The 25,776-nt window shown below is 41.6% G+C and overlaps 1 protein-coding gene across 1 annotated transcript in view; it reads right to left on the minus strand.

Moving 5' to 3' along the window:
• The window catches only part of LOC115136005 (rho GTPase-activating protein 32-like), a 259,254-nt gene that overhangs the window by 131,960 nt on the left and 101,518 nt on the right, over positions 1–25,776 (minus strand). The window contains 1 exon segment of the mRNA XM_029671318.2: positions 11,138–11,246. Coding sequence (XP_029527178.2) covers positions 11,138–11,246 — 109 coding nt within the window.

The raw sequence follows: 25,776 nt of genomic DNA on the forward strand, positions 1-25,776 counted from the left end.
CCCTCATGTGCTTTATGTATTGATTTGTTGTTAATAAAAATAAAATAAAAAAACAAAAAAAATTCAAATAAAATAAAATAAATAAATAAATAAAAAAGACTAGTCTTGAAACCTGACTGATTTGGATCAAGAAGGTCATTCTGAGAGAGATAGCGGGAGAGCTGGCCAAGGACGGCACGTTCAAGAGTTTTGGAGAGAATGAACACAACCTTAAGTAAGCAAATCAAATGCGCATATAAAAGGAACACAAGTAAAGCAATGTGCATGTAAGAAGAATACAACCATATGTAAACAAATCAATTGAACAGCACTGATTGTATGTCCGTTCTCTCCTTCATAAAGAAATAAGGTGCTGCTGGCCTAACATCCTATATGTATGCATCTCTGTTCACTTGAGATTAAAACGTAAAACTCTCTCCAAAAGGCATGTTGGTTGCTGGGACGCACAAAAGCTTCCTGGCAACCCTGGCAAGGTGAGGCAGCTCTGATGCATGGCCCCTCCACCACACCTGTGGATCATCTTCTGCTGGAATGGGTGGCAGAGACAGGTAGACCTTGATCTATTATTTTACTCTGTCTTCTGGGGTGGTCGGAATCTGACGCTCTTCACCTCTCTGCTACCTTGTTGAGGTCATCTTAGCAACCCAGCCAGGCCTTCCCCTCCGATGCCACTGTGGTGGTGGAGGTGCAGCTGGTGCTTTGTGGTTCTTCCCTGACTTGTGCAGCTGCCAGCTTCAAGGCCTCCTGGACACAGGTGTCAGTGTCAACTTTTGCAACCTCGAGCTCATCTAAAAAGCTCCTTTTGAAGCAGGGGTCAATGAAACAAGCCATGTGCATGAGTCTCTGCCTTCTCTGTGTATCTGTTGATAAGGTCTTCTCTCATTACCCTTTTCATCCCCTTGGTCAGGGATGGCTCCGTATCCTTTTCCACCTGAACATCACGGGTGTTGTGTTCCAGGACAGGCTTGATGGCTGACAGTGTCACTTGTGTCTCTGAGGCAAGTACATCTGTAAACTTGCTTAGAGGTACAAGGAGCTGGCACAGTTGCTCCATGACACTTATGTCGGCATCAGATGCCATGATACTCTTTCTCCAGCCACTGTCACACAGACTGGTTGCTGTTGGCTGAGGAAACTCTCAAGGATCTTGTGTGTCGATCCCCATTGGGTCACAACATCATGGATCAGAGCCTTCTGTGGCATGTTGAGGGCAGCTTGCTTTTCTCTCAGTTCACTCCTTCTCTTCCAGCTCCGTGAGAAGCCTTGGACCAGATGACGGCAGACCTTGACTGCTGTGTCAAATCTCTGAATTTTCAGAGCCTTTGAGATGGCCAGGTTCAAATTATGGCCAAAGCACCCAAGCCACAGATCTGGGAACTTTTCAAAAGCCTTGATCGTGTTGGTTGCATTGTCTGTGGTTATGCAGACCAGGTCTTTCTTGTTGATCCCCCACTCTTCCAGCATATTCTCAAACTCTCTGATGTTGTGAGCCGAGTGATCTTCTGGGAAGAACAGTTTCAAGGCAGTTTGATTCCAGTTGCCAGTCTAGGGTGATGTAATTGATAGTGAAGCTGATGTAGGGTTGACCACCCCCACTTTCACTGGTCCAGAGGTCAGTAGTTGCAGCAAACCATGTACCTTGAACCAAACTTTTTCCAACATCAGCTTTAACCTGGTTGTACAGGTTTGGGATTTCAGTCTTGAAAAATAATGTTTGTGATGGCACTTTGTAGTGAGGCATGGCAACCTTCATCAGCCTCAGAAAGCCAGGACTCTCAACAATTTGAAATGGCATCATGTCCTTTGCAATGTTATATGAAATGGCTGCCATGAGGTCTTGAGCTTTTTTTTGATGTGGGTGCATAAGTAGCCTGTCTTTTTAAATGCTTGCTTGAGTGTATGTCACAACTGTAGATGAGGGACCAATAGCATCACTGGGTTTGCCTGCTGCACACCCACTCTGTAAACAAGGGAATAGAACATGTATTATTATTGGTGGTGTTACATTAAAAAATATAATCATCACTCACTCAGTCTATATTCTGTGTTGCATTTGATTATATGCAATGACCCCATGCACAATTTACATAAATACAAATGAGTCATAATAAGACAGTGATAGTAATTGCAATGAGCCCAACAATTGACATAAATGTATAGGAGTCTATAGTGTTTCTCCGGTTGGAACATTTTTACAACCAAGTTGACTGCCGGATTTTAAATGAACAAAATATGTTGGTTGAGTGACTAAACTACCTACATAACATGTTATCGTGTGCAATGGTAGGCTGGATACATTACATTTTTAAGAACACCTTTTTCTGATAAAAACTAGTTCATTGCATCTGCCCAGTTTCAAAATATGACCATATTCCCCAGCTGCTTGCCGTCGTTTTGAAGTAATCGCGGGAAAGAAAATAGGTTGAAAAATGCCCTAAAATAAGGCCTATCAGCTCCTATTAGTTCTATTGAGCACCATGGCACCAACTCGCCTTCTGAAAGTTCTATTGCCAGCTTATTGTTCTACGTTGCAATGCCTGCTTCGCTATATTTGGCAATGAGACCTGCTCACGTTGTTTATAGTTCAAATGTAAACAACAAAAATTACTAATGGAACTCTGAGGCCGGTCTATTTCGCCAAATATTTCACAATGTGTATATTCAAGTCGGGCATAATTTTAAAAATCAGGAGAATCTCATCTTTGTAATTATGTAAGTCTGGGCAGCAAGCTCGTTTGTCATTGATCACTAGACCAGAAATAGTCAGAAGTTTTCATGTTTTCCGTACTTTCTCATTAAGCAGACATAAGCACAGTTGACACCAAGGTGTGGATGTAACTTTCTACACAAGTTGGGATTTTTTTCGCCAGCTTCGTCCGACGAACAGATTGTAGTGGTAAAAAAAGGGATACATTTTTTTGTGCCATTTAGGCTAAATGGAATTCAAGCATCACGTCAGTCAAAACAGGCTCTGCGAACGTTTGATTCCATTAATTTGCTACGGGATTGCGCTAGTGTTCCAGCTTAGCCAATGGTATTTTGCTGTTTTTCAGCCTTGGGTGAATTTGACTTGTTCTATTGTCCAGCCTATCAATGGGCGAATAGAGTCTGCAGACACACAACGCATACAGCAGCAGAACAATGTGTAGTGTTTTTACAAGAGTAGGTAACACTGCAAGCTTCAGTTCACATCATTGACAAGCGATTAGCAAGTTAGACAGATAAACCATTATATTTCCCCCCATTCCGAAGTCCCCACATCATGCATTGAGCTAAAAGTTAACTTACCTTGCATTCGCTATAAAGTGGTGGTCACGAAGACGACTCAAGTGATGTCCCCTTTCGTAGCGTTTTTTTGTGAATGTTCTGTAAACAGGGTGACCATCTTTGATTAAGTTTCCCTCAGCACTCTTGTAAAACCCAAAATATGACCACACTTCAGATTTGGTCCTCTTAGAAGTGTTTTCACACAAAACAAAACCCATGCTGCGCCTGCGTCAGACTGTTGCTAACTTTGGTTGATACTGGACAGTATTTACCGTGAGTTTTTCAAACCATGGTAATCAAACACTGTTTCAATAATTACCATTTGAAACGGTAATCGAGAAAACGGTAACGGTTTCATCCCTAGTCAGAATCAAGGGAAAGATGAACGGAGCAAAGTACAGAGAGATCCTTGTTGAAAACCTGCTCCAGAGCGCTCAGGACATTAGACTGGGGAAAAGGTTCACCTTCCAACAGGTCAACGACCTTAAGCACACAGCCAACACAACGCAGGAGTGGCTTCGGGACAAGTCTCTGAATGTCCCCGAGTGGCCCAGCCCGGACTTGATCCCAATCAAACATCTCAGGAGAGACCTGAAAATAGATGTGCAGCAATGCTCCCCATCCAACCTGACAGAGTTTGAGGATCTGCAGAGAAGAACGGGAGAAACTCCCCAATTACAGGTGTGCCAAGCTTGTAGCGTCATACCCAATCGCTGCTAAAGGTGCTTCAAAAAGTACTGAGTAAAAGGTCTGAATACTTATGTAAATGTAATATTTCAGCTTTTTTATATATATAACTTTGCAAAAATGTCTAAAAACCCTTTACTTCGTCATTATGGGTTATTGTGTGTAGATTGAGAGGGGGGGGGGATGTAATACATTTTTGAACAAGGCTGTTTACGTAAGAAAATGTGGAAAAAGAAAAGGGGTCTGAATACTTTCCAAAAGCACTGTGTGCATATATATATATATATATATATATCTATATACACACTGCTCAAAAAATTAAGGGAACACTAAAATAACACATCCTAGATCTGAATGAATGAAATATTCTTATTAAATACTTTTTTCTTTACATAGTTGAATGTGCTGACAACAAAATCACACAAAAATGATAAATGGAAATCAAATTTATCAACCCATGGAGGTCTGGATTTGGAGTCACACTCAAAATTAAAAGTGGAAAACCACACTACAGGCTGATCCTACTTTGATGTAATGTCCTTAAAACAAGTCAGGGATCTCCTCCCAGACCTGGACTAAAGCAGCGAGACATGATGTCCCAGATGTGCTCAATTGGATTCAGGTCTGGGGATGGGCGGGCCAGTCCATAGCATCAATGCCTTCCTCTTACAGGAACTGCTGACACACTCCAGCCACATGAGGTCTAGCATTGTCTTGCATTAGGAGGAACCCAGGGCCAACCGCACCAGCATATGGTCTCACAAGGGGTCTGAGGATCTCATCTCGGTACCTAATGGCAGTCAGGCTACCTCTGGCGAGCACATGGAGGGCTGTGCGGCCCCCCAAAGAAATTCCACCCCACACCATGACTGACCCACCGCCAAACCGGTCATGCTGGAGGATGTTGCAGGCAGCAGAACGTTCTCCACGGCATCTCCAGACTCTGTCACGTCTGTCACATGTGCTCAGTTTGAACCTGCTTTCATCTGTGAAGAGCACAGGGCGCCAGTGGCGAATTTTCCAATCTTGGTGTTCTCTGGCAAATGCCAAACGTCCTGCACGGTGTTGGGCTGTAAGCACAACCCCCACCTGTGGATGTCGGGCCCTCATACCACCCTCATGGAGTCTGTTTCTGACCGTTTGAGCAGACACATGCACATTTGTGGCCTGCTGGAGGTCATTTTGCAGGGCTCTGGCAGTGCTCCTCCTGCTCCTCCTTGCACAAAGGCGGAGGTAGCGGTCCTGCTGCTAGGTTGTTGCCCTCCTACGGCCTCCTCCACGTCTCCTGATGTACTGGCCTGTCTCCTAGTAGCGCCTCCATGCTCTGGACACTACGCTGACAGACACAGCAATCCTTCTTGCCACAGCTCGCATTGATGGTCCATCCTGGATGAGCTGCACTACCTGAGCCACTTGTGTGGGTTGTAGACTCCGTCTCATGCTACCACTAGAGTGAAAACACCACCAGCATTCAAATGTGACAAAAACATCAGTCAGGAAGCATAGGAACTGAGAAGTGGTCTGTGGTCACCACCTGCAGAACCACTCCTTTATTGGGGGTGTCTTGCTAATTGCCTATAATTTCCACCTGTTGTCTATTCCATTTGCACAACAGCATGTGAAATTTATTGTCAATCAGTGTTGCTTGATTTCACAGAAGTGTGATCGACTTGGAGTTACATTGTGTTGTTTAAGTGTTCCCTTTATTTTTTTTAGCAGTATATATATATATATATATATATATATATATATATATATATATATAAATACTTATTTTCCACCATAATTTGCAAATGAATTCATTAAAAATCCTACAATGTGATTTTCTGGATTTTGTCTGTCATAGTTGAAGTTTACCTATGATGAAAATTACAGGCCTCTCTCATCTTTTTAAGTGGGAGAACTTGCACAATTGGTGGCTGACTAAATACTTTTTTGCCCCACTGTATGTATGCATACATACATATATGTACATACATATATACACATATGTACATACATATATACACATATGTACATACATATATACACATATGTACATACATATATACACATATATACATATATATATACATACATATACATATATATACATATATATATACATACATATATACATATATATACATACATATATACATATACACATACATATATACATACATATATACATATACAGTGCCTTGCAAAGTATTCGGCCCCCTTGAACTTTGCGACCTTTTGCCACATTTCAGGCTTCAAACATAAAGATCTAAAACTGTATTTTTTTGTGAAGAATCAACAACAAGTGGGACACAATCATGAAGTGGAACGACATTTATTGGATATTTCAAACTTTTTTAACAAATCAAAAACTGAAAAAATGGGCGTGCAAAATTATTCAGCCCCTTTACTTTCAGTGCAGCAAACTCTCTCCAGAAGTTCAGTGAGGATCTCTGAATGATCCAATGTTGACCTAAATGACTAATGATGATAAATACAATCCACCTGTGTGTAATCAAGTCTCCGTATAAATGCACCTGCACTGTGATAGTCTCAGAGGTCCGTTAAAAGCGCAGAGAGCATCATGAAGAACAAGGAACACACCAGGCAGGTCCGAGATACTGTTGTGAAGAAGTTTAAAGCCGGATTTGGATACAAAAAAAATGCTCCCAAGGAGCACTGTGCAAGCGATAATATTGAAATGGAAGGAGTATCAGACCACTGCAAATCTACCAAGACCTGGCCATCCCTCTAAACTTTCAGCTCATACAAGGAGAAGACTGATCAGAGATGCAGCCAAGAGGCCCATGATCACTCTGGATGAACTGCAGAGATCTACAGCTGAGGTGGGAGACTCTGTCCATAGGACAACAATCAGTCGTATATTGCACAAATCTGGCCTTTATGGAAGAGTGGCAAGAAGAAAGCCATTTCTTAAAGATATCCATAAAAAGTGTTGTTTAAAGTTTGCCACAAGCCACCTGGGAGACACACCAAACATGTGGAAGAAGCTGCTCTGGTCAGATGAAACCAAAATTGAACTTTTTGGCAACAATGCAAAATGTTATGTTTGGCGTAAAAGCAACACAGCACATCACCCTGAACACACCATCCCCACTGTCAAACATGGTGGTGGCAGCATCATGGTTTGGGCCTGCTTTTCTTCAGCAGGGACAGGGAAGATGGTTAAAATTGATGGGAAGATGGATGGAGCCAAATACAGGACCATTCTGGAAGAAAACCTGATGGAGTCTGCAAAAGACCTGAGACTGGGTTGGAAGACAAATCTCCGTCAAGACAATGATCCAAAACATAAAGCAAAATCTACAATGGAATGGTTCAAAAATAAACATATCCAGGTGTTAGAATGGCCAAGTCAAAGTCCAGACCTGAATCCAATCGAGAATCTGTGGAAAGAACTGAAAACTGCTGTTCACAAATACTCTCCATCCAACCTCACTGAGCTCGAGCTGTTTTGCAAGGAGGAATGGGAAAAAATGTCAGTCTCTCGATGTGCAAAACTGATAGAGACATACCCCAAGCGACTTACAGCTGTAATCGCAGCAAAAGGTGGCGCTACAAAGTATTAACTTAAGGGGGCTGAATAATTTTGCACGCCCAATTTTTCAGTTTTTGATTTGTTAAAAAAGTTTGAAATATCCAATAAATGTCGTTCCACTTCATGATTGTGTCCCACTTGTTGTTGATTCTTCACAAAAAAAATACAGTTTTATATCTTTATGTTTGAAGCCTGAAATGTGGCAAAAGGTCGCAAAGTTCAAGGGGGCCGAATACTTTCGCAAGGCACTGTATATACATACAGACACATATATACACACACACACACATATATACATACACACACATATACATACACACACACACACATATATACATATCTATATATATATATATACACACAGTACAGTCAAAAGTTTGGACACACGTACTCATTCAAGTTTTTTTTTGTGTGCTATTTTCTACATTGTAAAATAATAGTGAAGACATCAAAACTATTAAATATCATATATGTAATTATGTAGTAACCAAAAACATTAAACAAATCAAAATGTACAGAGCCCTAACTCATATTTTATGGACATATTTTATATTTTATGGACGTCAAATGTCCAGGATGCTATAAGATCACGACAGTGTTCAGTCACGCCCAGACGGTCGTCCTGTGTGTCGGATGCTCCACAGTCCTGTGTCAACCTACAGGGGGTAAAGCACGCCTCACAGAAGGTGGCGAATCGCATCTCTGCATGTCTGGCAGACATATCAGTGTGGATGACGGATCACCACCTCAAGCTGAACCTCGGCAAGACGGAGCTGCTCTTCCTCCCGGGGAAGGACTGCCCGTTCCATGATCTCGCCATCACGGTTGACAACTCCACTGTGTCCTCCTCCCAGAGCGCCAAGAACCTTGGCGTGATCCTGGACAACACTCTGTCGTTCTCAACTAACATCAAGGCGGTGGCCCGTTCCTGTAGGTTCATGCTCTACAACATCCGCAGAGTACGACCCTGCCTCACACAGGAAGCGGCGCAGGTCCTAATCCAGGCACTTGTCATCTCCCGTCTGGATTACTGCAACTCGCTGTTGGCTGGGCTCCCTGCCTGTGCCATTAAACCCCTACAACTCATCCAGAACGCCGCAGCCCGTCTGGTGTTCAACCTTCCCAAGTTCTCTCACGTCACCCCGCTCCTCCGCTCTCTCCACTGGCTTCCAGTTGAAGCTCGCATCCGCTACAAGACCATGGTGCTTGCCTACGGAGCTGTGAGGGGAACGGCACCTCAGTACCTCCAGGCTCTGATCAGGCCCTACACCCAAACAAGGGCACTGCGTTCATCCACCTCTGGCCTGCTCGCCTCCCTACCACTGAGGAAGTACAGTTCCCGCTCAGCCCAGTCAAAACTGTTCGCTGCTCTGGCCCCCCAATGGTGGAACAAACTCCCTCACGACGACAGCGGAGTCAATCACCACCTTCCGGAGACACCTGAAACCCCACCTCTTTAAGGAATACCTAGGACAGGATAAAGTAATCCTTCTCACCCCTCCCCCCCCTTAAAAGATTTAGATGCACTATTGTAAAGTGGCTGCTCCACTGGATGTCATAAGGTGAATGCAGGTGAATGCACCAATTTGTAAGTCGCTCTGGACAAGAGCGTCTGCTAAATGACTTAAATGTAAATGTAAATATATGAGATTCTTCAAAGTAGCTTGAGGCAAAAAACACGAGCAATGGACATTAGAACAACAGAAACATGTTCTTTGGTCTGATGAGTCCAAATTTGAGAATTTTGGTTCCAACCATCATGTCTTTGTGAGACGCAGAGTAGGTGAACGGAGTATCTCCACATGTGTTTCCCACTGTGAAGCATGGAGGAGGTGGTGTGATGGTGCTTTGCTGATGACACTGTCAGTGATTTATTTAGAATTCAAGGCGCAGTTAACCAGCATGGCTGACCCAGCATTCTGCAGCAAAACACCATCCCATCTGTTTTGCCCTTATTGGGCCTATGATTTGTTTTTCAACAGACATGACCCCAAACACACCTCCAGACTGTGTAAGGGCTATTTGACCAAGAAGGAGCGTGATGGAGTGCTTCATCAGATGACCTGGCCTCCACAATCACCCCAACTCAACCCAATTGAGATGGTTTGGGATGAGTTGGACCGCAGAGTGAAGGAAAAGCAGCCAACAAGTGCCCAGCATATGCAGGAACTCCTTCAAGACTGTTGGAAAATAATGTCTCATGCAGCTGGTTGAGAGAATGCCAAGAGTGTGCAAAGCTGTCATCAAGGCAAAGGGTGGCTACTTTGAAGAATCTAAAATATATTTTGATTTGTTTAACACTTTTTGGGTTACTACATGATTCCATATGTGCTATTTCATAGTTGATGTCTTAACTACTATTCTACAATGTAGAAAATAGTAAAAATAAAGAAAAACCCTTGAATGAGTAGCTGTGTCCAAACACACAGCAAAATGATCAGTTTCTCTGGTTTTACTATTTATAGGTATGTGTTTGGGTAAAATGACATTTTTTGTTTCATTCTATAAACTACTGACAACATTTTTCCCAAATTGCTAATTAAAATATTGTTATTTAGAGCATTTATTTGGTCTGGTCAAAAATATGCAGTGTTGTCAGGCCTCACAGCTTTCATGTGTCTTGGTATGCTCTCCACCAGTCTTTCACATTGATGTTGGGTGAATATGCCACTCCTGGCACAAAAATTCAAGCAGCTCAGCTTTGTTTGATGGCTTGTGAACATCCATCTTCCTCTTGATCACATTCCAGAGCTTTTCAATGGGATCCAGGTCTGACAGGGTCTTGATCTGGTGGTCTTCCATCCACACCTTGATTGACCTGGCTGTGTGTCATGGAGCATTGTCCTGCTGGAAAAACCAATCCTCACTCAAGAGTCGGGGAACATTGTCAGAGCAGAAGGAAGCAAGTGTTCAAGGACAACCTTGTACGTGGCTTGATTCATGCATCCTTCACAAAGACAAATCTACCCAATTACAGCCATGCTGAAGCACCCCCAGATTATCACCTATCCTCCACCAAATTTCAGTGGGTGCGTGACCTGGAGAAGCCTACAAGCCAGTGTCTCACCCCCACTGTGAAATTTGGTGAAGAATCTGTGATTCTTTCTCCAGGAGTGGCATAAAGTCACCCAACATCAATGTGAAAGTCTGGTGGAGAGCATGCCAAGACACATGACAGCTGTGATTGAAAATCAGGGTTATTCCACCAAATATTGATTTCTGAACTCTTCCTAAGTTAAATCATTAGTATTGTGTTGTTTAAAAAGGAATACGAACTCATTTTCTTTGCATTATTCGAGGTCTGACAACACTGCATCTTTTTTGTTATTTTGTCATTTTCTGCAAATAAATGCGCTAAATGGCAATATTTATATTTGGGAGAAATGTTGTCAGTAGTTTAGAGAATAAAACAAACATTTTCATTTTACCCGAACACATACCAATAAATAGTAAAACCAGAGAATCTGATAATTTTGCAGTGATCTTAATTTTTTCCAGAGCTGATTACACACACACACACACGCAGTGCATTTGCACATGTTGTAATGGGTTTGTGTGCATGTGTGTACGTGTTTGTCTCTGTGTGTGTACGTTTATGTAGTATGTAAATGTGTGTGTGTCTGCCAGTGTTCTCCATCTCACCATGGCGCTGATGGTCTCATCCCAGTCAGGTCTCTCTCGGGGGTAGACTAGGCGGGTCAGCTCAGGCACTATGTCATCCTCCTCTGGGTGACGCCCTGGCCTCAGGCCGCTAGAGCAGAGGGAGGGTGAGGGAATTTGAATTTCAATTAAATTTATTGGCTCAATATTAGAGAGCGAGAGAGAAGGAGCAAGAGAATTCCTGCTCTTATCGCATTAGCAAAAACACTTTCTGTGATAAGAACCCCACCAGTCCTCTCAGGCAAGTCTTCAGATAAAAAAAAACATACACACCCACACCAGTGTGCCTTAGAAGTTGTGGCTTCCATATTGAGTTGACAATACATGACCATATAATATCAGTGTATGAGTGTCAGTTATAAGGCACCCTGGAGGTTGGCACTTTGATCAGGGTGTGTTAATGGATGCACCATTTACATTAGAGGAGATGTCATAACCCATCAGTGGGCACTGAGAATGAAACTCGCATGCACGCGCACAGCGTGTGAAAGACACATCAGAGTTAGGGCGTAACACTGCTCAGGGGTCTGGGGCAAGTAAAACTAATTGCAGGACAAGCAGATTTTAGATATAAGTAATTTTATATGTTTTTAAACGCGCAAAAAAAAATCTAAATCAAACAATAAGGCTACTTTGATCAGAATGACAAAGGTGCAAAAATATGGAGGAATTCAGATATGACCTCATTGTTTAAGTACTACCTACAAAGATTTTAAACTACGGTTCAATATGCCAATGAATCAGCACAATATACTTTTTTGTTTTTCCAAATTGCCGCCGTCTTGGAGCTAGAATAAGGATCACGTTTACTGTGCTAATGCAGATACATACAAAATAAAGTTAATGAAAAGCACTATTACACAGCGAACTTAGCAAATGGAGGCATTTGTGGTAAGTACATGGGGGCCACCATCTTTATGCATGTCTACTATTGGATCAAAGTGTCCTCCAGATGAGATGTGTTGCACAGTCCTCCCACTTGCCCAGTGTTTTGACAGATCAAGTGTGCAGACATGTGCACAGCCTTGCACAAATGTTTCCCCCTGGCACATTTTCTGGCTAGCACTTGCATTGCCTTCATTGTTGTTTTCCTTACAAATAATAACTTCACATGTGTGCGTTCCTATCAAAGTAAGTGCCTTATTTTCTGTATGTATGTATGTAGCATAATGTATTTACAGTTTTATTCACATGGTGACAATACAAAATACTTTAAGGTTGTACCAATTGCGATGAGCTAATCCTAAGCTATTTGTCAGCTATGTGTGGCGCCGTGTTTGTTAACATTATACTACGCATTCTGGGTGTCACGTGAACGTCTATCGAAGGGAAGGAATGGTTGACTCATCTTTCGAGTAAACTTCTGGAAGTGTGAATGATCGTAGATGAGACACCCCCTTCAACATGCATACTGAAAAAGATCAAACATCTCGTCTCCTCTTCTGATCTTTGGTTGACGAGAAAAAAACTAATGTGGTGGCGCACACAAACTACACAACGTCGGATTACTTCTGACATTTAGAAAGTGTTTTACTCAATTATTTAGATAAAATGGTGAGCTCACCTGTGATGTGATGAATTGTAAATAGTAATTGCTATTAGCTAATTCATTTTGTGGTTTCTATCAGCAAAGAGTGACCTAAATATGACTGCTTGAGTTATGTCACTCTTTCCTCAGTTAGCGCTACGACTAATGTAGCCTACATTTTCCGGTTTGGATGATTGTGTTTTGCAGTCGCTACTTCTGTGAATATCTGAACATTGCATCCAAAAATAAGCTGGTAACATTCAGGGCATAACTTTGTAAGGACTATGTTAGCGCAAAATGTTTGTAAAAAAAACAGTGTTGCCAGATCAAACGCTAACTGTTGCATCAATCGAAATTGGACGTTCTAAATTAGCACTCTAATCACAGCGTACACTGCAGGGACTACTGTAGAATGATCCCATCCGTTTGTTGGTACGTGTCAAAGGGTTAAGGGGAGAAACCGATTCCAGGGAAGTGATCTCCAACATCAAACAACAGGGCGACAACATCAGTCCCTCTAACCACGTCCACCAATCTGGTCTAGAGGTCAACCGATACCGATTATTGGAGGACCAAAAAAAGCCGATGCCGATTACATGGGACGATTTTTATATATATATATATATATTTGTAATAATGACAATTACAACAATACTGAATGAACACTTATTTTAACTTAATATAATACATCAATACAATCAATTTAGCCTCAAATAAATAATTAAACATGTTCAATTTTGTTTAAATAATGCAAAAACACAGTGCTGGAGAAGAAAGTAAAAGTGCAATATGTGCCAGGTAAAAAATCTAACGTTTAACTTCCTTGCTCAGAACATGAGAACACATGAAAGCTGGTGGTTCCTTTTAACATGAGTCTTCAATATTCCCAGTTAAGAAGTTTTAGGTTATAGTTAGAGGAATATTTCTCTCTATACCATTTGTATTTCATATACCTTTGACTATTGGATGTTCTAATAGGCACTATAGTATTGCCAGCCTGATCTCGGGAGTTGATAGGCTTGAAGTCAAACAGCGCTGTGCTTCAAGCATTGCTAAGAGCTGCTGGCAAATGCAGGAAAGTGCTGTTTGAATAAATGCTTACGAGCCTGCTGCTGCCCACCACCGCTCAGTCAGACTGCTCTATCAAATCATAGACTTAATTATAATATAATAAAAACACAGAAATATGAGCCTTTGATCAATAATATGGTCAAATCCGGAAACTATCACTTAGAAAACAAAATGTTTATTCTTTGCAGATTAATTACGGTCTTGGTTAGGAAGAAATGGTCTTCACACAGTTCGCAACGAGCCAGGCGGCCCAAACTGCTGCATATACCCTGACACTGCTTGCACAGAACGCAAGAGAAGTGACACCATTTCCCTTGCTAATATTGCCTGCTAACATGAATTTCTTTTAACTAAGTATGCAGGTGTAAAAAAAGATATACTTCTGTGTATTGACTTTATGAAAGGCATTGATGTTCATGGTTAGGTACATTGGTGCAACGACAGTGTTTTTTTTGCAAATGTGCTTGCTAAATCATCACCCGTTTGGCGAAGTAGGCTGTGATTTGATGATAAATTAACAGGCACCGCATTGATTATTTGCAACGCAGGAAAAGCTAGTTAAACTAGTAATATCATCAACCATGTGTAGTTAACTAGTGATTATGTGAAGATTGATTGTTTTTTATAAGATAAGTTTAAATACTAATGAGCAACTTATCTTGGCTCATTGCTGCACTCGTGATACAGGTGGTCAAGCCTGCCACGTAGTCTCCTCGTGGAATGTCTTTGGCCATAATCGGTGTCCAAAAATGCTGATTACCAATTGTTATGACAACTTGAAATTGGCCCTGCCGATTAATCGGGGTACCTCGAGTCTGGTCCTCCTTCAGCTGGCAGACCGTGCCCTCTGTCCCCAATAGAGGACCGCCTTACTGCGGGATTTCCGCGATTTCAGACCACCGAGCCAACGGAGGCCCTAGTTGCCCTTTGCAAAAAAAACTCTCTTTCTACACAACGGCACTCCTCGCTGCCTCGTGTATAAACAAGCAACCTAGAAAAAAATCCCAAAATAGCTTATATTGTAGCCTGAGAAACAAGGTTCCAGAAATGGACAAATTACCAACATCAGAAAACATTCAGTCTGGCCATCTCTGAAACACACTTAGATAATTCCTTTGATGATGCAGTAGTAGCTATACATGGTTTTAGCATAAACAGGAAATATAGGAACGCAAATGGTGGAGGTGTTGCTATATGTCCAGAAATATATTCCTTTAAGGCTGAGAGAAGATCAAATTAAAGTTAATTTGTCACATGCGCCAAATACAACAGGTGTAGACCTTACAGTGAAATGCTTACTTACAGGCCCTTACCAACAGTTAGAAGTAAAAAAAAAAAAGGTATTAGGTGAACAACAGAAGAAATAAAAACAACAGTAAAAAGACAGTAAAAAATAACAGTAGAATGGCTATATACAGTAGCAAGGCACCGGTTAGTCGGGCTAATTGAGGTAGTATGTACATGTAAGTATGGTTAAAGTGACTATGCATACATGATAAACAGAGAGTATCAGTAAGGTAAAAGAGGGGTTGGCGGGTGGCGGGACACAATGCAGATAGTCTGGGTAGCCAATGTGCGGGGGCACCGGTTAGTCAAGCTAATTGAGGTAGTATGTACATGAATGTATAGTTAAAGTGACTCTGCATGAACTTATTTTTTATTTTACCTTTATTTAACCAGGTAAGCTAGTTGAGAACAAGTTCTCATTTACAACTGCGACCTGGCCAAGATAAAGCAAAGCAGTGCGACACAAAAAACAACAGAGTACCACATGGAATAAACAAACGTACAGACAGTAACACAATAGGAAAAAAAAGAAGGTCTATATACAGTGTGTGCAAATGGTGTGAGGATGTAAGGCAATAAATAGGCCATAGTAGCGAAGTAATTACAATTTAGCAAATTAACACTGGAGTGATAGATGATCAGATAGTGATGTGCAAAAGAGCTGAAACGTAAATAAAAACTATGGGGATGAGGTAGGTAGATTGGGTGGGCTATTTACAGATGGGCTATGTACAGCTGCAGCGATCGGTTAGCTGCTCAGAAAGATTATGTTTAAAGTTACTGAGGGAGATATGAGTCTCCAGCTTCAGCAATTTTTGCAATTCATTCCAGTCAGTGGCAGCAGAGAACTGGAAGGAAAGGCGGCTAAAGGGGGTGTTGGCTTTGGGGATGACCAGTGAGATATACCTGCTGGAGTGTGTGCTACGGGTGGGTGTGGTTATCGTGACCAGCGAGCTGAGAAAAGGCGGAGCTATACCTAACAAAGACTTATAGATGACCCGGAGCCAGTGGGTCTGGCGACGAATATGTAGCGAGGGCCAGCCAAATAGAGGACACAGGTAGCAGTGGTGGGTGGTATAAGGGGCTTTGGTGACAAAACGGATGGCATTGGGATAGACTGCATCCAGTTTGCGGAGTAGAGTGTTGGAAGCTATTTTGTAAATGACATCGCCAAAGTCGAGGATCGGTAGGATAGTCAGTTTTTACGAGGGTATGTTTGGCGGCGTGAGTGAAGGAGGCCTTGTTGCAAAATAGGAAGCCGATTCTAGATTGAATTTTGGATTGGAGATGTTTAATATGAGTCTGAAGAAGAGTTTACAGTGTGGCCAGACACCTAGGTATTTGTAGTTGTCCACATATTCTAAGTCAGAACCGTCCAGAGTAGTGATGCTAGTCGGGCGGGCGGGTGCAGGCAACGAACGGTTGAAAAGCATGCATTTGGTTTTTACTAGCATTTAAGAGCAGTTGGAGGCCACAAAAGGAGTGTTGTATGGCATTGAAGCTTGTTTGGAGGTTAGTTAACACAGTGTCCAATGAAGGGCTAGATGTATACAGAATGGTGTCGTCTGCTTAGAGGTGGATCAGAGAATCACCCGCAACAAGAGCGACATCGTTATTATATACAGAGAAAAGAGTCGGCCCGAGAATTGAACCCTGTGGTACCCACATAGAGACTGCCAGACGTCCGGACAACAAGCCCTCCGATTTGACACACTGAACTCTGTCTGAGAAGAAGTTGGTGAACCAGGCGAGGCAGTCTGAGAAACCAAGACTGTTGAGTCTGCTGATAAGAATACGGTGTTTGACAGAGTCGAAAGCCTTGGTCAGGTCGATGAAGACGGCTGCACAGTACTGTCTTTTATCGATGGCGGTTATGATATCGTTTAGTACCTTGAGCGTGGCTGAGGTGCACCTGTGACCAGCTCGAAAACCGAATTGCACAGCGGAGAAGGTACGGTGGGATTCGAAATGGTCAGTGATCTGTTTATTAATTTGGCTTTCAAAGACTTTAGAAAGGCTGGGCAGGATGGATATAGGTCTATAACAGTTTGGGTCTAGAGTGTCACCCCCTTTGAAGAGGGGGATTGTCTAGCCCAGCTGATTTGTACGGGTCCAGGTTTTGCAGCTCTTTCAGAACATCTGCTATATGGATTTGGGTGAAGGAGAAGCTGGGGAGGCTTGGGCAAGTAGCTGTGGGAGGTGAGGAGCCGTTAGCCGGGGTAGCCAGGAGGAAAGCATGGCCAGCCGTGGAGAAAAACATATTGAAATTCTCGATTATTGTAGATTTATCGGTGGTCACAGTGTTACCTAGCCTTAGTGCAGTGGGCAGCTGGGAGGAGGTGCTCTTATTCTCCATGGACTTTACAGTGTCCCAAATCTTTTTGGAGTTAGAGCTACAGGTTGCAAATTTCTGTTTGAAAAAGATAGCCTTTGCTTTCCTGACTGACTGTGTGTATTGGGTTCTGACTTCCCTGAAAAGTTGCATATCGCGGGAACTATTCGATGCTAGTGCAGTCTGCCACAGGATGTTTTTGTGCTGGTCGAGGGCAGTCAGGTCTGGAGTGAGCCAAGGGCTATATCTGTTCTTAGTTCTCACATTTTTGAAAGGGGCATGCTTATTTAAGATGAGGAAATTACTTTTAAAGAACAACCAGGCGTCTTTGACTGACGGGATGAGGTTAATCTCCTCCCAGGATACCTTGGCCAGGTCGATTAGAAAGGCCCGCTCGCAGAAGTGTTTTAGGGAGCGTTTGACAGTGATGTTGGGTGGTCGTTTGACCATAGACCCATAGCGGATGCAGGCAATGAGGCAGTGATCGCTGAGATCCTGGATTGAAAACAGCAGAGGTGTATTTGGAGGGCAAGTTGGTCAGGATAATATCTATGAGGGTGCCCATGTTTACGGATTTATATGATAAACAGAGATCTCATGTCAGATGATGTGGAAGTAATATCAGGTTTATCGGCCTCACCTAAAGCCTATTCTCATAGGAAATTGCTATATACCACCAAGTGCTAAAAGTCAGTATTTGCACTATGTGTGTAAAATTCTCAATAATGTATGTGATATCAACAGAGGTATATTTTCTGGGTGTCCTAAATATTGACTGGTTGTCATCAAGCTATCCACTCAAAGAGAAACTTCCAAGATGTCTGCAATTTGGTTCCGGTTTTCAGTCAACCTACCAGGGTATTTACGAATAGAAAAGGAACTAAATCATCCGGGTGTATTGACCAGATCTTTACAAATGCTGCAGAAATCTGCTGTAAAGCAGTATCCACACCCGTCGAAGGTAGTTATCATAATATAATAGCCATACCTAGAAAGTCCAATGTCTGAGACTTCATATTCATGCATTTCGGACCAAATAATGAAAGACGAGCACTGTAGTTTTGAGTTCCACAAAGTTGGTGTGGTGGAAAGGGGCCAGGGTTCCTGTCTAGAAGCATGGTTTCTACTGCTCCTACAGTTTGCTTCAGTACTGATATTTAACTGATGCCCGGCCCAGAAAGACCATTTCCATTGACGGCCTCAAAGAGAAGTCAGATTTGAAAATTCCTAATAAGACACTTTAGTCAGCACCTTTGCACACAAAACAGCCATTGAATTATTCAAATAATTGTCACCGAGGCAGATTTTTTGTTCCCATCACTCTCAGACGAAGATACTAACATCTTATATTCATCCAATGTCTCGTGTTTTTGGATGACGTGATGATGTCGTCACTGCTCCCTGTGCTGAGTGCTAATATGCATGTGGTGTTGGTCCGTATAAACCGGATGGCAACCCAGATAAATGGTCCATGAATCAGCATATGCAAACGTGAGTGGATTACCTTGAAAACAGCAGTCAAACATATTAGACGCAGTCTCCAGTTCTTGTGATACCTCAGTGTATGGAAGAGGTGAAATAAGGACAAGCCGCCTGGTACCGACAACCTGGATGGTAAATTCCCGAGGTTGGTAGGGGAATACATAACGACATCTTCAATTTAAGCTTAGAAAACAGTGTGTGCCCTCTAGCCAGGCAAAGGTCATTCTGCTGCCCAAGAATAGCAAAATCAGCCTGTTACCGGTGCTTAGCAAACTTAAAAAACATTTTTTTAAATGGTGTTTGACCAATGTAATTTTACAGAAAAATTGTCAACGGACTTTCAGCATGCTTATAAGGAAGGACTTTCAGCATACTTATAAGGAAGGGCAACCCAATTAACCCTCATCTAGATCTATTATTGAATAATGTGGCGATTGAGCAAGATAAGATTAAACTGCTGGGTGAAATCCTTTATTTATTTTATTTATCTAGGCAAGTCAATTAAGAACAAATTATTATTTACAATGACGGCCCACTGTGGAACAAGGAAAAAGGAAGTAGAAAAAAGGAAGTAGTCTGTCCATGATAAGGCATTGCTCTGCTTTCTTGACAACTCAATCAACCAAACAGGTCCTACAGGCCCTATTTTTGTCACACCTGGACTAATGCCCAGTTGTGGTCATGTCCAGCAAAGAAAAACATACGCAAATTGCAGTTGGTCCAGAACAGAGCAGCATGTATTGCACATAGATGTACAAGGAGGGCGAATGTATTTATGAGAGGTATTGACATGTTGAATGCACTGAGCTGTCTGTTTGAACTACTGGCAAACAGCTTGGACACCCATGCATACCCCACAGGACATGCCACAAGAGGTCTCTGCACAGTCCCCAAGTCCAGAATAGGGCTGGGCCATATGGGCAGAATATTATAGCACAGTATTTAAAATTAAATTTAAATTTAAAAAATGGACGGTTTAATGGTATTTTTCGTTTTTGAATAATTAAAGTTCAACATGAGTAGATTTATGAGTAGTGAATGATCCTAGGGTGGCAACACATACATAAGTGATTTCAATGAGTCTTTCTCCATTCTGATTGTTTATTACTGTTCAATTCAACTACAACCAAAACAAATTTCAGCACTTTTTTACATTTCTAAATTTCCTGCACTCAATTGCAGTGGTGGAAAAAAATACCCAATTGCCATACTTGAGTAAAATCAAATTAATAGAAAATTACTCAAGTAAAAGTGAAATTCACCCAGTAAAATACCAGAGTAAAAGTCTAAAAGTATTTGGTTTTAAATATACTTAAGTATCAAAGTAAATGTAATTGATAAAATGTACTTAATTATTAAATAATTTCCAATTCCAAAAACCAGATGGCATCATTTTCTTTTCTTTTGTTATTTTTTAAATATTTGGATAACCAGGGGCACACCAACACTCAGACATAATTTACAAACAAAGCATTTGTGTTTACTGAGTCCTCCAGATCAGAGGCAGTAGGGATGACTAGGGATATTCTCTTGACAAGTGCGTGAATTGGACCATTTTCCTGTCCTGCTAAGCATTCAAAATCAGTACTTTTAGGTGTCAGGGAAAATGTATGATGTAAAAAATACAGTATTTTCTTTAGGAATGTAGTGAAGTAAAAGTTGTAAAAAATAAAAAATAAAATAGTAAAGTAGAGATACCAACAAAAAAAAACTTAAGTAGTACTTGAAAGTATTTTTACTTAAGTACTTTACACCACTGCTCAATTGAGATCATTTCCACACTGCCACGTAGGGCTGCATGATATGGGCAAATAATCTAGGACTTGTTTTAACCAAATGTTGCAATTGCGATTTGACTTGCGAATTAGAGCAAAACTTTTGGAATCATGGAAATAGAATGACTATTCTAATTCTATAGTTAGAATATAAAAGTGGGCACTTTGAAAACAGTGTTTGAGATGACAACGAATTAAAATGCCAGGGAGGCGTTATCGTGACAGGGTAGGAACTAAAGTATTCATAAGTGTTTCCTAGGGGACCCTATAAGCTTTGGCTACATTGCATGTTTACTTTTGAGAAACATCAAATGCGCTCATTGAGTGACAGGGGGGCGTGGCTAGGTCTGTGTGGAAAGTGGCACAGAGAGAGAAAGAGCAGAGCGAGATTACTCAAGTAGCAAAGTAAACTATAAAAATTGACATTACACACGGCGTATCACATTTAACAAACCAAACATTCAAATACCGGTATAGATGGTAGAGTAAAAAATCCAAACCGGTCCCTGCATCAATACCGGTATATCATAAAATACGGTATGCCTCCCAGCCCTAGTCCGGAACAGACTATGGAAGGTGCACAGTACTAAATAGAGCCATGACTACATGGAATTCTATTCCACATCAAGTAACTCATACAAGCAGTAAAATTAGATTTAAAAAACACCTTCTGGAACAGCGGAGACTGTGAAGCAACACAAACCTATGCGCATACGATAGCATACGCACTATACACATGTGGTATATATGTGGTAGTGGTGGAGTAGGGGCCTGAGGACACACAGTCTGAATGTTTTGCAATTGTTTTTCTTTTTATAAACTGCTTTAATTTTACTGGACCCCAGGAGGAGTAGCTGCTGGGGATCCATAATAAATACAAATACAAATGACATGCATGTCAATCTCTCCTGGTTTAAAGTTGAGGAGAGATTGACTGCCTCTGTTCTGGGACCGATGAGCATAAAGACCAATAGTCTTTAAGCGAGGTGTTGAAGGTAACGAATTGTCTGTTCAAGCAGTTGGCATACCATTCCGACACTCATCGGTCCCGGAACAGAGGCCAGGAACAAAAAAAAGTATTTAATAGAGTCAAGACTACATGGAACGCTGCCACCCTATTATGAAGCATACATAACACAGATATAACTTGACATAACATGATGCAAGTCAAGCATTCAACGACACATCATTGGTACCCATGAAACTGCCAATTCATGTTCAGATAGGAGTCGTGATTAAATTGATATCCTTTCAGAAATACTCATGATACACATACTAGGCTACTTCTAACAGTTTTACATCTGAGACCGTAACTAACTACCATGATGATGTAGGCTAGTGTATATTTAAGTGATAATGCCCGAGAAGCCGGTGTTTGGAGGATATATTGTCAAACACCGGCTTTGAGGGCATTATCACTTTTATAAAACGGGTTACCACATATTCAAATAACGATTGACATATTTTCGTTAAAAACGTTATTTTGATGAGATTATTCATACTATTTCATCCTTCCACAAGATATAGTCAAGTCGGCTGGTCTATGGTTCTATTGGTTCGGTTGTCATAGACGCGACCCAGTTCAGTCTTTTTTGTCTTTTTGTTCTGTACCTATGGACGCGACCCAGTTGTTCAGTCTTTTTATTCTGTATGTATGGACACGACCTAGTCGTTAGTTCTAAATGTTCTATTACCAATGTTCTTATCCCTTGCTTGCTAGCTAGCCAGCTATGGCTAACTTACACAGTCAAGTCAAAGTGCAGCCTGAATAACAACAGTAGCAGCATTTGCATTTGTTAAGCAGTTTTCAAGTGGCACATCCATAACAATGAGCTAATGAGGCGCGTTTTCGTCTGGAATAGAAAATGTGCTCTCTCGTAAGGACATTGCTGTTCAGAGAAGCTAGCCAACAACACATCTAACTTTTCAAACTGAAGCTGGAAAGACTGCAAACTAGATGCACTTTGTTTCGTTTTACCTTTTTTCAATTGAAAATGTCTTTGTATATATCCATAAAAATTATGCAAGATGATTCATGATTTCGACTGGCTGAGAAATGCTGCCCGCCTTTCTGTCTTGTCCCGACTACCGACGAGCTCATTATTATGAGACAACAGGAGATCGCATTTAAATATTGAAACAACAGAGGACAGAGGACGCCCAGGGAGGGAAAGCGAGGGACAGAGAAAGGAGACACAGGAAACTGTCCAGAGACAGATTGAGAAGAGAGTCACGATTGGTTCAACCTGAGAAGAGGCACACATGCTAAATTGTAATTATTTTGCCTCTATGGCCTATTTATTGCATTACCTCCCTAATTTTCTACATTTGCGCGCACTATACATAGATTTTTTCGATTGTGTTATTGACTGTACGTTTGTTTATGTAGAACTCACACAGGCACACACTCAACAAAGTCTCTAGTTGCTCTCAGGGGATTGCGATCTTCATAACATTTCACTACCTTGAGTCAGAATATTGTCACAACATGTAATGATCAAATGCATCTGGACCAAATCAAGTGAACCAAATGGCCTCAACCTCAGAAAGCCAGAAGGGTAGGAGATGGGAGGAGGAACCACCCGAGTATAAGTGAGTGGTGGTGCTTTGCTGGACTGCAGCTATAGGGGGCTGAAGAGCTGAAAGTTTGCTCTGACTGGGATGTCACACATCTAGTAAACAGGTCATGTTATTGTGATTTACAGCAGTGTTCCTCAATCTCCCATCAATGAACTGGCGCCAGTCCATGAGATGTTGCTGGCCGGTACCTGAGATTAGGGTAATTCAATTTAGTCAGGTCTAGTGATAGGGGAACCGCTTACATTAAAATCTAAGTAGGAAAAACGCTTGCCGGTACCCGGTTCAATGAAAAACAATGATCTAAAGCTAGAGCCACCAAAACAACTCAGAGTGTGGAGTTGAGTACACAGACTTGGGGCCCTATAAAATCTGTTTAATTATTTTCCCAAATTCTGTTCCATCCTTTTCTTCCCCAAGTTTCTGTTGTTTCCTCCTGTTATATCAGATTTTCATTCTCACGCTTTAATAGAAAAACAACGAAAGTGTATCTTCTAAGTACACAACAATGCTTAAACCACATCAGGAGACAATTTTTGAGGTCTGGGAAATATTTGAGAATTTTTTTTTTGTAGTTGTAGTTACCCTTTAATTCTAGTGTGCACCTAGCAAGAGGCTGTTGTTTAGCTGAATATTTTAGGGCACGTGATGGTAGTTTGCAAAACAAAAACCCGCTGAATTGATGCAAATAATCATGATATCATTCTGGTAGGCAAGCATAGGCTACTTTGTAGAGAACATTTATTTGAGAAGGTTTTTGTGAAAGATTTTAAATCTACCAGAATACCTTATATATTCTTAATTGCCTTGATGACAGCTTTGCACACTCTTAGCACTCTATCAACCAGCTTCATGAGGTAGTCACCTGGAATGTATTTCAAATAACAGGTGTGCCTTGTTAAAAATTAATTTGTGGAATTTCTTTCCTTCTAAATCCATTTGAGCCAATCAGTTGTGTTGGGGTGGTATACAGAAGACCAAGTCCATATTTAGGCAAGAACAGCTGAAATATGCAAAGAGAAATGATAGTCCATCATTACTTTAAGACGTGAAGGTCAGTCAATCTGAAAATGCAAAGTGAAAACAGCATTGTTGTATGTGCTGCATTTACCATGCAGACTGAACACAATTGTCTCGTGGTTGAGGAACAAAAAATGCGCTCCTTGAGTGACGGGGGCGGGTCTATATCGCCCAGCCCTACACAGAAAATTATTGTTGCCTCTTCAAAATGTTCCAGGAAATACGAATCAGATGCATTCTGTTTATGCCTTATGATAAACTTCTGCACATGTATAAATTGGAACTGCTGAATCCTATTTTAATGTCTGTATTCCGTTATTCCGTCTGTGCTCTCTGCATCGCAGATTTATATAGGGCCCTAAAGACTCCACAGACCTTCTTACATCAGAGACATCAGTCAGGAAGTTAAAGCTTGGTCGCAAATGGGTCTTCCAAATGAACAATGACCCCAAGCATGAGGTCAGGGCTTTGTGATGGCCACTCCAATACCTTGACTTTGTTGTCCTTAAGCCATTTTGCCACAACTTTGGAAGTATGCTTGGGGTCATTGTCCATTTGGAAGACCCATTTGCGACCAAGCTTTAACTTTCTGACTGACGTCTTGAGATGTTGCTTCAATAGATCTACATAATTTCCCTTCCTCATGATGCCATCTATTTTGTGAAGAGCACCAGTCCCTCCTGCAGCAAAGCATCCCCACAACATGATGCTGCCACCCCCGTGCTTCATGTTGGGATGGTGTTCTTCGGCTTGCAAGCCTCCCCTTTTTCCTCCAAACATAACGATGGTCATTATGGCAAAACAGTTCTATTTTTGTTTCATCAGACCAGAGGACATTTCTCCAAAAAGTACGATCTTTGTCCCCATGTGCAGTTGCAAACCGTAGTCTGGCTTTTTTTAATGGCGGTTTTGGAGCAGTGGCTTCTTCCTTGCTGAGCGGCCTTTCAGGTTATGTCGATATACTCGTTTTACTGTAGATAGATACTTTTGTACCCATTTCCTCCAGCATCTTCACAACATCCTTTGCTGTTGTTGTGGGATTGATTTGCACTTTTCGCACCAAAGTATGTTCATCTCTAGGAGAACTCTACAAAGAGAGACTACTACACCAATCGGAATTTGACAATCTTTCCACCAAAACAAAAGGAGCCGCTTTTGTTTAAATCGAGGCAAAAATTCTATGAACACGGAGAGAAAGCTGGCAAGTTGGTCTCACCAGCTTCGACAATCCGCTGCTAGCAGCACCATACCTGAAATCTGTGTTGCAGTTGATTTAACTTCTACCAATCCCAAAGAAATCAACAATCAATTTAAGCAATTATTTTCTGCTCTTTACTCGTCAGAGGCTCTTTCTGACATCTCGTATGCATGCATTTCTGGACGTCCCCTGCCTCAATTCAGATGAGCAAACCAACATTGAGGCTCAATAAGTGATGAAGCTACTCTGGCAACCCAGTCCATGCAGAGCAGTAAAGCCCCTGGGACTGATGACTTCCCTATTGAATTTTATTATGCCTTCTCCTCTAAATTATCCCCTATCCTCAGCTCA

This window comes from Oncorhynchus nerka, linkage group LG10, assembly GCF_034236695.1.
Source record: "Oncorhynchus nerka isolate Pitt River linkage group LG10, Oner_Uvic_2.0, whole genome shotgun sequence".
In the NCBI taxonomy this organism is placed as follows: domain Eukaryota; kingdom Metazoa; phylum Chordata; class Actinopteri; order Salmoniformes; family Salmonidae; genus Oncorhynchus; species Oncorhynchus nerka.